General features: G+C 45.7%; 1 protein-coding gene across 1 annotated transcript in view; it reads left to right on the plus strand.

The window, feature by feature from the left end:
* HK1 (hexokinase 1) overlaps positions 1-14,069 on the plus strand; it is a 123,442-nt gene that overhangs the window by 64,980 nt on the left and 44,393 nt on the right. Inside the window, exons 8-9 of the mRNA XM_038743630.1 lie at positions 2,761-2,916; positions 8,313-8,546. Coding sequence (XP_038599558.1) covers positions 2,761-2,916; positions 8,313-8,546 — 390 coding nt within the window. The remainder of the gene's footprint in view (positions 1-2,760; positions 2,917-8,312; positions 8,547-14,069) is intronic.

Raw genomic sequence — 14,069 nt, forward strand, 5'->3', positions numbered from 1 at the left:
TTAATTGGTAAATTACGTATTTGCAACAATATTTAGGGTCAGTAACCCTGTCGTGAATTGCCCGAACAGCTTGTTTCCTTCAGTTTTCTTATAAGCTTTTCTTCCTCTCCCCCTCGTCCCCCTCTCCATCCCCGCCATCTTACCTCCTTCCCTTCCCCACTGCACCTGTATATATGCTTGTACATATTTTTTACTCTATTTATTTTACTTGTACATATCTATTCTATTTATTTTATTTTGTTAGTATGTTTGGTTTTGTTCTCTGTCTCCCCCTTTTAGACTGTGAGCCCACTGTTGGGTAGGGACTGTCTCTCTATGTTGCCGACTTGTACTTCCCAAGAAGTTAGTACAGTGCTCTGCACACAGTAAGCGCTCAATAAATACGATTGATTGATTGATCGATTCAGCCAAAAATAAGCATTTTTACATAAATAATTTCCGTAAATACTATGTCGGTCTTTCTGTTTACAAGGCAGAATAGTGATGTGAGTTTGTCTGTTTGCTGCTGGGCCATCTACTGTATTCCTTAGTTTATAGTATATCAAACCATGATAAACTTAGTGATTCATCTGGACAGTTTAATCTCAGATAGACAATTAAAGCAGTTGCTCCATTTTGCAATCTGGGAATGATATAGGTTATATACGCTCATAACTACCCCACTTTACCATCTTTTTGTGGTAAATGTTACCAATTTCATCTTTCAAGTGTTGCAGTTAATGCTTCGGGGCCCCCCGCCCGCGGGACCCTCATCATCGATAATCGCGATCGCAGACTTGCTTAGGCGCGTATTCGTTCGTTCAATCCTATTGATTGAGCTCTTAAAGTGTGCAGAGCACTGGACTGAGCACCCATTCAGTCCTATTTATTGAGCGCTTACTGCGTGCAGAGCGTTTGGGTGAGGACAAATCGGCCGCAGAGGCGTGGCTCAGTGGAAAGAGCCCGGGCTTGGGTTCTAATCCTGGCTCCGCCGCTTGTCAGCTGGGTGACCTTGGCCCAGTCACTTCCCTGGGCCTCAGCTCCCTCATCTGTAATAACAGTACTAATAATGTTGGTATTTGTTAAGCACTTACTATGTGCTAAGCACTGGAATAGACACAAGGTGATCACATTGTCCCACTTGAGGCTCCCAAGCTTGACCCCCATTTTACAGAGGAGGGAACTGAGGCCCAGTGAAGTGACTTAATTGAGGCTCCCAAGCTTGACCCCCATTTTACAGACGAGAGGACAGAGGCCCAGTGAAGTGACTTAATTGAGGCTCCCAAGGTTGACCCCCATTTTACAGATGAGGGAACTGAGGCCCAGTGAAGTGACTTACTTGAGGCTCCCAAGCTTGACCCCCATTTTACAGATGAGGGAACTGAGGTCCAGTGAAGTGACTTAATTGAGGCTCCCAAGCTTGACCCCCATTTTACAGATGAGGGAACTGAGGCCCAGTGAAGGGACTTACTTGAGGCTCACAACCTTGATCCCCATTTTACAGATGAGGGAACTGAGGCCCAGTGAAGTGACTTAATTGAGGCTCCCAAGCTTGACCCCCATTTTACAGATGAGGGAACTGAGGCCCGGTGAAGTGACTTAATTGAGGCTCCCAAGCTTGACCCCCATTTTACAGATGATGGAACTGAGGCCCGGTGAAGTGACTTAATTGAGGCTCCCAAGCTTGACCCCCATTTTACAGACGAGAGGACTGAGGCCCAGTGAAGTGACTTAATTGAGGCTCCCAAGGTTGACCCCCATTTTACAGATGAGGGAACTGAGGCCCAGCGAAGTGACTTACTTGAGGCTCCCAAGCTTGACCCCCATTTTACAGATGAGGGAACTGAGGCCCAGCGAAGTGACTTACTTGAGGCTCCCAAGCTTGACCCCCATTTTACAGATAAGGGAACTGAGGCCCAGCGAAGTGACTTAATTGAGGCGCCCAAGCTTGACCCCCATTTTACAGATGAGGGAACTGAGGCCCAGCGAAGTGACTTACTTGAGGCTCCCAAGCTTGACCCCCATTTTACAGATGAGGGAACTGAGGCCCAGTGAAGTGACTTAATTGAGGCTCCCAAGCTTGACCCCCATTTTACAGATGATGGAACTGAGGCCCAGTGAAGTGACTTAATTGAGGCTCCCAAGCTTGACCCCCATTTTACAGATGAGGGAACTGAGGTCCAGTGAAGTGACTTAATTGAGGCTCCCAAGGTTGACCCCCCACTTTACAGATGAGGGAACTGAGGCCCACAACCTTGATCCCCATTTTACAGATGAGGGAACTGGGGCCCAGTGAAGTGACTTACTTGAGGCTCACAAGCTTGATCCCCCTTCTAGACTGAGCCCGCTGTTGGGTAGGGACCGTCTCTCTATGTTGCCAACTTGGACTTCCCAAGCGCTTAGTCCAGTGCTCTGCACACAGTAAGCGCTCAATAAATACGATTGAATGAATGAATGAATAATAATAATAATAATGATGGCATTTGTTAAGCGCTTACTATGTGCAGAGCACTGTTCTAAGCGCTGGATGAATGCTTGCTCATGGTGGTCTCTCAGCCTGTGTCCAACAGGTTCCCCCAGTAGCAATACTACCCCACTTTACCATCATTTTGTGGTAAATGTTACCAATTTCATCTTTCAGATGTTGCAGTTAATGCTTGCTCACGGTGGTCTCTCTCAGCCTGTGTCCAACAGTTTTCCCCAGTAGCAGCACCGTTTGGGTTGTTTCATTTTGTTTTTTCCCTCGGCAGCCGTGACCATTGGTGTTCTGTCTCCTTGCAGGTTTGAGAAGATGGTCAGCGGCATGTACATGGGGGAACTGGTCAGGTTGATTCTCGTGAAGATGGCCAAGGAGGGGCTCCTCTTCGAGGGGAGGATAACTCCAGAGCTGTTAACCAAAGGGAAATTTGAGACAAAGCACGTGTCTGCCATAGAAAAGTAAGTCGGTTCTCCGCCGTCTTCTGAACGCCTTATTTAGTTGCGGCCTTTCTCCCAAGTGTCAGAGAAGTTCAGGCCTTTCTCTTGGACCCCAACCATTTTTCCTGTTATAGTTCTGCTCTCTGCTGGGCCATTTCACAGGAGTCCTGAAAGCAGGGGCCACTTGGCTAGCTGCCTCCTCGTTTTAATTGCATTTTTAAATTTTATTCCTGAACTTGGCTGCCCAGGCGACCAGTATCGAACTACCAACCGCAGGTCCTCTAGACTGTAAATTTGTGGGCAGCGAATGTGTCTGTTTATTGTTGTATTGTACTCTCCCAAACGCTTAGGACAGTGCTCTCCACACGGTAAGTGCTCAATAAATACGATTGTATGAAGTCAAATAGCCAGGTGACTAGCACCATTAATTTGTTCAACAATTTTATTTTTCCAAAGGGCTTTCCCAATAATTATTTTATTTTGTCCTCACAACAGACCTTTTAGAGAGACAAGTACTGTTATCACTGTTTTATAATGATGACGATGGCATTTATTGAGCACTTACTATGTGCAAAGCACTGTTCTAAGCGCTGGGGAGGTTACCAGGTGATCAGGTTGTCCTTTATTGAGCGCTTACTATGTGCAAAGCACTGTTCTAAGCGCTGGGGAGGTTACCAGGTGATCAGGTTGTCCTTTATTGAGCGCTTATTATGTGCAAAGCACTGTTCTAAGCGCTGGGGAGGTTACCAGGTGATCAGGTTGTCCTTTATTGAGCGCTTACTATGTGCAAAGCACTGTTCTAAGCACTGTGGAGGTTACCAGGTGATCAGGTTGTCCTTTATTGAGCGCTTACTATGTGCAAAGCACTGTTCTAAGCACTGGGGAGGTTACCAGGTGATCAGGTTGTCCCACGGGGAGCTCACAGGCTTAATCCCCATTTTACAGATGAGAAGCAGCATGGCTCAGTGGAAATATCCCGGGCTTTGGAGTCAGAGGTCCTGGGTTCAAATCCCAGCTCCGCCACTTGTCAGCTGTGTGACTTTGGGCATGTCACTTCACTTCTCTGTGCCTGTTACCTCATCTGTAAAATGGGGATTAAGATTGTGAGCCCCACATGGGACAACTTGATCACCCTGTAGCCCCCCCAGCGCTTAGAACAGTGCTTTAAGCGCTTAACACATGCCGTCATTATTATTATTATTATTATGAGGTAACTGAAGCACAGAGGAGTTAAGTGACTTGCCCAGAGTCACACAGCTGGCAGTTGGTGGAGCCGGGATTTGAACCCCTGACCTCTGACTCCAAAGCCCGGGCTCTTTCCACTGTGTTGAGGAAAGTGAAGCACAGCGAAGTTACCCCCAATTCACACAGCCGGCCAATGGCAAAATCGAGTCTAGAACCCAGGCCGTCTGAACCCTTGACCCACTGTCTTTCCACTAGACCTTCCTGCCTCCGTAGGAAAGGGCTGAAATGGAAACCCTGGGGGCCTGGTCGGAGTGGAGACAGGGTACCAAGATTATAAAGTGGACGTGGCATTGAATAGGTAGGATGGTGACAGAATTGTGTGTTTCTGCTGAATGAAGGGATAGAAAAGCAAGGAGATTTATGGAACTTGAACTCTTAAATGATCTATTCTCCCCCTCCCCATCACGGTCCCTGTCCTGACTTGCCACTCAGGGCACCTTTTCACACAGCAGTGGATCTGGGAAATTCCACTATGTGAATAGAAACTCATCTGACCTGGATTCCCGGGAATTTATTTTGGAAATCATCATCATCATCAATCGTGTTTATTGAGAGCTTACTGTGTGCAGAGCACTGTACTAAGCGCTTGGGAAGTACAAGTTGGCAACATATAGAGACAGTCCCTACCCAGTAGTGGGCTCACAGTCTAAAAGGGGGAGACAGAGAACAAAACCAAACATACTAACAAAATAAAATAAATAGAATAGATATGTACAAGTAAAATAAATAAATAGAGTAATAAATATGTACAAACATATATACATATATACAGGTGCTGTGGGGAAGGGAAGGAGGTAAGATGGGGGGATGGAGAGGGGGACGAGGGGGAGAGGAAGGAAGGGGCTCAGTCTGGGAAGGCCTCCTGGAGGAGGTGAGCTCTCAGTAGGGCCTTGAAGGGAGGAAGAGAGCTAGCTTGGCAGATGGGCAGAGGGAGGGCATTCCAGGCCCCAGGGGATGACATGGGCCGGGGGTCTATGGCGGGACAGGCGAGAACAAGGTACGGTGAGGAGATTAGCGGTGGCAGAGGAGCGGAGGGTGCGGGGTGGGCTGGAGAAGGAGAGAAGGGAGGTGAGGTAGGAGGGGGCGAGGTGATGGACAGCCTTGATGCCCAGGGTGAGGAGTTTCTGCCTGATGCACAGATTGATTGGTAGCCACTGGAGATTTTTGAGGAGGGGAATAACATGCCCAGAGCGTTTAAACCGAGTACAGCAATCAATCAAACCGAGTACAGCACAGGGAAAGGATGAGAGTCGGGATGTGTGCCGTGACTGACCAGACGTCTGGAGTCCCGGGTTGTGGTTCTCCCTCTGCCAGTAGTCTGCTGTAAACTGGGGCGAATCACTTATCCTCCACGTGCCTGTTTCCTGATCTGTGCCTGAAAAGGGCAGTTGTGAGGACAAATGAGATAATTCGGGAGAGAGTGCCTTGGAAAGATAAAAGCACTAGATAAATTGAAGATATCCTCTGAAAAGTCAGTGAGAAGCCCTAGAATTATTCTAGATGAGTGCTTCGAAGCCCTAGGATTATTCTAGATGAGTGCTTCGATGCCTTCTTGTGAAATGGTGGAGTTGGAAATTCATTGATTCGATCGTATCTATTGAGCACTTACTGTGTGCAGAGCACTGTACTAAGCACCTGGGAAGTCCAAGTCGGCAACATATAGAGGCAGTCCTTACCCAACAACGGGCTCGCAGTCTAGAAGGGGGGAGACAGACAACGGAACGAAACAAGTAGACAGGTGTCAGTATCATCAAAATAAATAGAATTATAGCTATATACATATCATGTATATATATGTATACATATATATGTGTATGTATACATATGTATATAGAGAGAAGCAGCGTGGCTCAGTGAAAAGAGCCAGGCCTGGGAATCAGAGATCGTGGGTTCTAATCCTGGCTCCGCTACTCGTCTGCTGTGTGACCCTGGGCAAGCCACCTAGCTTCTCTGAGCCTCAGTTCTCCCATCTGCAAAATGGGGACCAAGACCGTGAACCCCAGGTGGGACAACCTGATCACCTTGGATCCCCCCCAGTGCCTAGAACAGTGCTTTGCACATAGTAAGTGCTTAACAAATGCCATCATTATTATTATATGTGTATATATATATATACATATACACATATCATGAGCTATAGTCTCATCTCCCCACCCTGGGTCTCCGCCCTCTAATAATAATGATAGTTGTGGTGGTATTTGTTTATTCATTCATTCATTCATTCGTACTTACTGAGTGCTTACTGTGTGCAGAGCACTGTACTAAGCATTTGGGAAGTACAATTTGGCAATAGAAACCATCCCTACCCAACAACTGGTTCACAGTCTAGAAGGGGGAGACAGACAACAAAACAAAACAAGTAGACAGGTGTCAATACCATCAGAATAAGTAGAATTATAGCTATATACGCATCATGATATATATATATATATATATATATATATATATATATATATATATATATATATATATCACGAGCGATATTCTCATCTTCCCATCTTATGTCTCCGCCCTATCTAAAACTCAGTATGTCCAAGACTGAACTCCTTATCTTCCCTCCCAAACCCTGCCCTCTCCCTGACTTTCCCATCACTGTTGACGGCAGTACCATCCTTCCCGTCTCACAAGCCCGCAACCTTGGTGTCATCCTCGACTCTGCTCTCTCGTTCACCCCTCACATCCAAGCCGTCACCCAAACCTGCCGGTCTCACCTCCGCAACATCGCCAAGATCCTCCCTTTCCTCTCCATCCAAACCACTACCCTGCTGGTTCAATCTCTCATCCTGTCCCGACTGGATTACTGCATCAGCCTCCTCTCTAGTTCCAGGGGGCCAGAACTCTGGTCAAATTGATTCATTTTCCATCCCAAACCTGATGGAGCTAAAAGATTGAATGATTTGTCCCCCATCCTTTATCTCTAGTGAGTCAGTGGCAATCAGTCAATCAGTTGTATTTATTGAGCACTTACTGTGTGCGGAGCACCGTACTAAGCACTTGGGAAAGTGCACCACAATAATATAACATACACATTCCCTACCCACAGCGAGGTTACAGTCTAGAGTGGCGGAACCAGAAATAAGAGTTCAAGTGTTTATCCTGTCCTGTGTTCCAGACAGCTAACGGTTTTTTTGTTTTTTTTAATGGCATTTATTAAGCGCTTACTATGTGCAAAGCACTGTTCTAAGCGCTGGGGGGGGATACAAGGTGATCAGGTTGTCCCACGGGGGGCTCACAATCTTAACCCCCATTTTACAGATGAGGTAACTGAGGCACAGAGAAGTTAAGTGACTTGCCCAAAGTCACACAGCCGATAAGTGGCGGAGCCGGGATTCGAACCCATGACCTCTGACTCCCCAGCCTGTGCTCTTCCCACTGAGCCACGCTGCTTCCCCTCTTTTAATAATTCTTCCATATCTGTCTCTCCCTCTAGACTGTAAACTCGTTGTGGGCAGGGAACGTGCCTGTTACAGTGTTGTATTGTACTCTGGCAAGTGCTTAGTACAGTGCTTTGCAAGCGCTCGATAAATATGATTGACGGATTGGCAGTGAGCGCTTAATAAATGTGATTGACGGATTGACCCTTTCATTCATTCATTCAGTCGTATTTATTGAGCGCTTACTGTGTGCAGAGCACTGTACTAAGCGCTTGGGAAGTACAAATTGGCAACATCTAGGGACGGTCCCTACCCAACAGCGGGCTCACAGTCTAGAAGGGGGAGACAGACAACAAAACGAAACATATTAACAAAACCAAATAAATAGAATAGTAAATATGTACAAGTATAGTATTTGTTAAGTGCTTACTATGCGCCAGACACTGTACTGAGGTGGACACAAGCATACTTGGGTTGGACACAGTCCCTGTCCAACATGGGGCACACAGTCCCAAGTACCACACTGGGCTCCATCACCCACACGGTGATGGGCCCGGGAGCATAAGGTCGTGGGTTCTGTCTGCTGTGTGACCTTGGAGAAGTCACCCCACCTCTCCCGGCCTCAGTTACCCTTTCCGTCTGTCATCTTAGCCCACAGAGACGTTTTCTCTCCACTCGCCTCGGGCCCTCGGAGCCCCGTTCCTCCGACCAGGCACCCGTCTCCCGCCCCGATCGAGTTAGAGCGTGTGAAGGTTTTCATCCCAATAGACACTGAACTTGGCTCTCTTAATTTGGCAGGAGCAAAGAGGGACTCAATAAAGCCAAAGAGGTCCTCACCCGGCTCGGGGTAGAACCATCCCACGAAGACTGCATCGCCGTCCAGCACGTGTGCGCCATCGTTTCGTTCCGGTCGGCCAATCTGGTAGCCACCACCCTGGGGGCCATCCTCACCCGCCTGCGGGATAACAAAGGCGTCGCCAGGCTGCGGACCACAGTCGGTGTAGACGGCTCCCTTTACAAGATGCATCCGCAGTGAGTCTCCCGTCTATAATTAACCCGCGGCACCTGTTGGGACCCATCCTCCCGAAAGGTCAGAAGTGGGGCCAGTTTGGCGCGCGTTCGGACGAGGCCCGGCCTTGTACCGGGCAGCGAGACGGTCAGGCGGCATTTTCGTGCTCGTTGCCCCCAACGACGTGGGTCCTGTGACTAAGCGAGTGAACTCAGGGACAGCTAAATGAAGACCTCCAAATTAGAACTTGAGTTTTGATAGCTCTTTAAGTTTATCTAGCAGCCACGCAAAAGTGATTCATTCATTCGGTCGTATTTATTGAATTTATTTATTTATTTATTATTTATTTATTATTTATTAATTAATTTATTTATTGTTTATTTATTATTTATTTATTTATTTATTATTTTGAATTTATTTATTTAATATTTATTATATTCATTTACTGTGTGCAGAGCGCTGTATTCAGTACTTGGAAAGTACAAGTTGGCAACATATTCATTCATTCATTCATTCAATTGTGTTTATTGAGCCCTCCCTGTGTGCAGAGCACCGTACTAAGTGCTTGGGAAGTACAAGATGGCAACATGTTCATTCAGTCGTATTTATTGAGCGCTTACTGTGTGCAGAGCACCGGACTAAGCGCTTGGGAAGTACAAGGTAGCAACATATAGAGACGGTCCCTACCCGACAGCGGGCTCACGGTCTAGAAGGGGGAGACAGACAACAGAACAAAACATATTAACAAAATTAACAAAATAAATAAATAGAATAAATATGTACAAATAAAATAAATAAATAAATAGAGTAATAAGATGATCAAACAAAATGCCATTTGGGTATCATTAGGCACAGACCATTTTCTTCCATTTCTCAACCTTCCCACTGAATGGCACGTCTTTTTCCCCCCTTGACAATATCTGCAATAGAGTATTTCACTTATGAATTTTGTGGGTTGCTCTCCAAGTCTTCAGAACTACCATTCACTTTATAATATATACAAATAACTAAAATTACTAAAAAAAATTATGTTAAGCAGAGGTCTCCTTCATAAATAAGGTTTTTAATATCAAAAAGATTCAGCTATAAAATACCTCTCAGGAATGAATACACCTTCATGATCGCTCAAATCTTTTGGTTTTATGAAGGTGCTTAAGGTTTATTTTTTTTCTAAAACCTGGAAAATGGTTTTGCTTTCCACCGTACAACATATTCATTCATTCAATCGTATTGAGCGCTTCCTGTGTGCAGAGCACTGTACTACGCGCTTGAAAAGTACAAGTTGGCAACATATTCATTCATTCATTCAATCGTATTTATTGAGCGCTTACTGCGTGCAGAGCACTGTAGTAAGCGCTTGGAAAGTACAAGTTGGCAACATATTCATTTGCTCATTCATTCAGTCGTATTTATTGAGCACTTACTGTGTGCAGAGCACTGTACTAAGTGCTTGGGAAGTACAAGTTGGCAACATCTAGAGATGGTCCCTACCCAACAGTGGGCTCACAGTCTAGAAGGGGGAGACAGAGAACAAAACAAAACATATTAACAGAATAAAATAAATAGAATAAATATGTACAATCAATCAATCGTATTTATTGAGCGCTTACTGTGTGCAGAGCACTGTACTAAGGGCTTGGGAAGTACAATTTGGCAACATATAGATGGTCCCTACCCAACAGCGGGCTCACAGTCTAGAAGGGGGAGACAGAAAACAAAAGCATATTAACAGAATAAAATAAATAGAATAAATATGTACAAGTTAAATAAATCTCTTTAAGTTTATATGGCATCCATGCAAAAGTTATTCATTCAGTCAGTCATATTTATTGAGCACTTACTGTGTGCAGAGCACTGTACTAAGCGCTTGGAAAGTACAAGTTGGCAACATATTCATTCATTCAATTGTATCTATTGAGCGCTTACTCTGTGCAGAGCACTGTACTAAGCACTTGGAAAGTACAAGTTGGCAACATATTAATTCATTCAGTTGTATTTATTGAGCGCTTACTGTGTGCAGAGCACTGGACTAAGTGCTTGGGAAGTACAAGTTGGCAACATCTAGAGACGGTCCCTACTCAACAGCGGGCTCACAGTCTAGAAGGGGGAGACAGACAACAAAACAAAACATATTAACAAAATAAAATAAATAGAATAAATATGTACAAATAAAATAGAGTAATAAATATGTACAACCATATATACATATATACAATTCAGTTGTATTTATTGAGTGCGTACTGTGTGCAGAGCACTGTACTAAGCGCTTGGAAAGTCCAAGTTGGCAACATTTAGAGACGGTCCCTACCCAACAGCGGGCTCACAGGCTAGAAGGGGGAGACAGGGAACAAAACAAAACATTAACAAAATAAAATAAATAGAATAAATATGTACAAATAAAATAAATAAATAAATAGAGTAATAAATACGTACAACCATATATACATATATACAATTCAGTTGTATTTATTGAGCGCATACTGTGTGCAGAGCACTGTACTAAGTGCTTGGAAAGTACAAGTTGGCAACATATAGAGACGGTCCCTACCCAACAGCGGGCTCACAGTCTAGAAGGGGGAGACAGACAACAAAACAAAACATATTAACAACATAAAATAAATAGAATAAATATGTATAAATAGAGTAATAAATCCGTACAAACATATATACAATTCAGTTGTATTTATTGAGCGCGTACTGTGTACAGAGCACTGTACTAAGTGCTTGGAAAGTCCAAGTTGGCAACATCTAGAGACGGTCCCTACCCACCAGCGGGCTCACAGTCTAGAAGGGGGAGACAGACAACAAAACATACTAACAAAATAAAATAAATAGAATAAATATGTACAAATAAAATAAATAAATAGAGTAATAAATCCGTACAAACATATATCCATATATCCAGGTGCTGTGAGGAGGGGAAGGAGGTAAGGTGGGGCGGAGGGGGAGGGGGAGGACGGGGAGAGGAAGGAGGGGGCTGAGTGTGGGAAGGCCTCCTGGAGGAGGTGAGCTCTCAGTAGGGCCTTGAAGGGAGGAAGAGAGCGAGCTTGGCGGATGGGCAGAGGGATTGGGGGCATTCCAGGCCCGGGGGAGGACGTGGGCCGGGGGTCGATGGCGGGACAGGCGAGAACGAGGTACGGTGAGGAGATTTGCGGCAGAGGAGCGGAGGGTGCGGGCTGGGCTGGAGAAGGACAGAAGGGAGGGGAGGTAGGAGGGGGCCAGGGGATGGACGGCCTGGAAGCCCAGGGGGAGGAGTTTCCGCTCTTATGGGTGACAGGCATCGGCACCCCAACCAGCCTGGGGAGTCAGGGGTCTTGGGTCCTAATCCCGGCTCTGCACTTGTCAACTGCGGAAGCAGCGTGGCTCAGTGGAAAGAGCCCGGGCTTTGGAGCCAGAAGTCCTGGGTTCAAATCCCGACTCCGCCGATTGCCAGCTGTGTGACTTTGGGCAAGTCACTTCACTTCTCTGGGCCTCAGTTACCTCATCTGAAAAACGGGGATGAAGACTGGGAGCCCCCCGTGGGACAACCTGATCACCTTGTAACCTCCCCAGCGCTTAGAACAGTGCTTTGCACATAGTAAGCGCTTAATAAATGCTATCATTATTATATTATTAACTGTGTGACTTTGGGTAAGTCACTTCTCTGTGCCTTAGTTACCTCATCTGTAAAATGAGGATTGAAAGTGTGAGCCCCACATGGGACAACCTACCTTGTGCCCTCCCCCAGCACTTAGAACAGTGCTTGGCACATAGTAAGTGCTTAATAAATGCCATCATTATTATTATTATTTTCTGAGCCTCAGTTCCCTCATCTGGAAAATGGGAATTAATCTTGTATCTGCCCCAGCACTTAGAACACTGCTTGGCACATAGTAAGCTCTTAACAAATGCCATCATCATTATTATTATTCTCTGGGCCTTAGTTCCCTCATCTGGAAAATGGGAATTAAGGCTGTGTCCAACCCAATTATCCTGTTTCTGCCCCAGCACGTAGAACAGTGTCTGGCACATAGCGCTTAAAAAATGCCATCATCATTACTATTATTCTCTGGGCCTCAGTTCCCTCATCTGGAAAATGGGAATTAAGGCTGTGTCCAACCCGATTATCTTGTATCTGTCCCAGCACTTAGAACAGTGTCTGGCACATAGTAAGCGCATAAAAAATGCCATCATTATTACTATTATTCTCTGGGCCTCAGTTCCCTCATCTGGAAAATGGGAATTAAGGCTGTGTCCAACCCAATTATCTTGTATCTGCCCCAGCACTTAGAACAGTGCTTGGCACATAGTAAGCGCTTAACAAATGCCATCATCATCATTATTATTCTCTGGGCCTCAGTTCCCTCATCTGGAAAATGGGAATTAAGGCTGTGTCCAACCCGATTATCTTGTATCTGTCCCAGCACTTAGAACAGTGTCTGGCACATAGTAAGCGCATAAAAAATGCCATCATTATTACTGTTATTCTCTGGGCCTCAGTTCCCTCATCTGGAAAATGGGAATTAAGGCTGTGTCCAACCCAATTATCCTGTTTCTGCCCCAGCACGTAGAACAGTGTCTGGCACATAGCGCTTAAAAAATGCCATCATCATTACTATTATTCTCTGGGCCTCAGTTCCCTCATCTGGAAAATGGGAATTAAGGCTGTGTCCAACCCGATTATCTTGTATCTGTCCCAGCACTTAGAACAGTGCTTGGCACATAGTAAGCGCTTAAATACCATCATCATTATTATTATTCTCTGGGCCTCAGTTCCCTCATCTGGAAAATGGGAATTAAGGTTGTGCCCAACCCAATTATCCTGTTTCTGCCCCAGCACGTAGAACAGTGTCTGGCACATAGTAAGCACTTAAATGCCATAATTATTAATTATCATTATTTCCCAGCATCCTCCATGCCCTGCACAGCTTTCACCTTCCACCTGTCCCTTTTCAATTGCCAGTTGTATTATGCTCTCCTAACCGCTTAGTACAGTGCTCTGCGCACCGTAAGTGCTCGGTAAATATGATTTATCGATTTTTGCCTGGACGCTGATCTTACAAAAGGTTGTGATTCCCTTCTTCACGTGCTCTGGTCTTTGTAGCGGTGCATTTCTAACCTTGGAATTCACCAGGGACTCTGTGGTACAGGGATGGGTCAAAGAATGGGATGGGTCAGAAAATCAGCGTGGCTCAGTGGAAAGAGCCCGGGCTTTGGAGTCAGAGGTCGTGGGTTCAAATCCCGGCTCCCCACTTGTCAGCTGTGTGACTTTGGGCAAGTCACTTCACTTCTCTGGGCCTCAGTTCCCTCATCTGTCAAATGGGGATGAGGACCGAGCTTCCCCGTGGGACAACCTGATCACTTTGTAACATCCCCGGCGCTTCGAACAGTGCTTTGCACTTAGTAAGCGCTCAATAAATGCCATCATCCTCATCATCAAGTGGGCCTGTAGCGTGTGTGATCAACTCTGGGGAATGATGATCAGCTCATCATTCTGGAAAATTACTGTTTTCCTACGTTAGGACAGTAGAGTCCGGTGGTTGCGTTCAGTGGCCTCGTTTAAGCAC

Source organism: Tachyglossus aculeatus, chromosome 3, assembly GCF_015852505.1.
Source record: "Tachyglossus aculeatus isolate mTacAcu1 chromosome 3, mTacAcu1.pri, whole genome shotgun sequence".
NCBI classification, from domain to species: domain Eukaryota; kingdom Metazoa; phylum Chordata; class Mammalia; order Monotremata; family Tachyglossidae; genus Tachyglossus; species Tachyglossus aculeatus.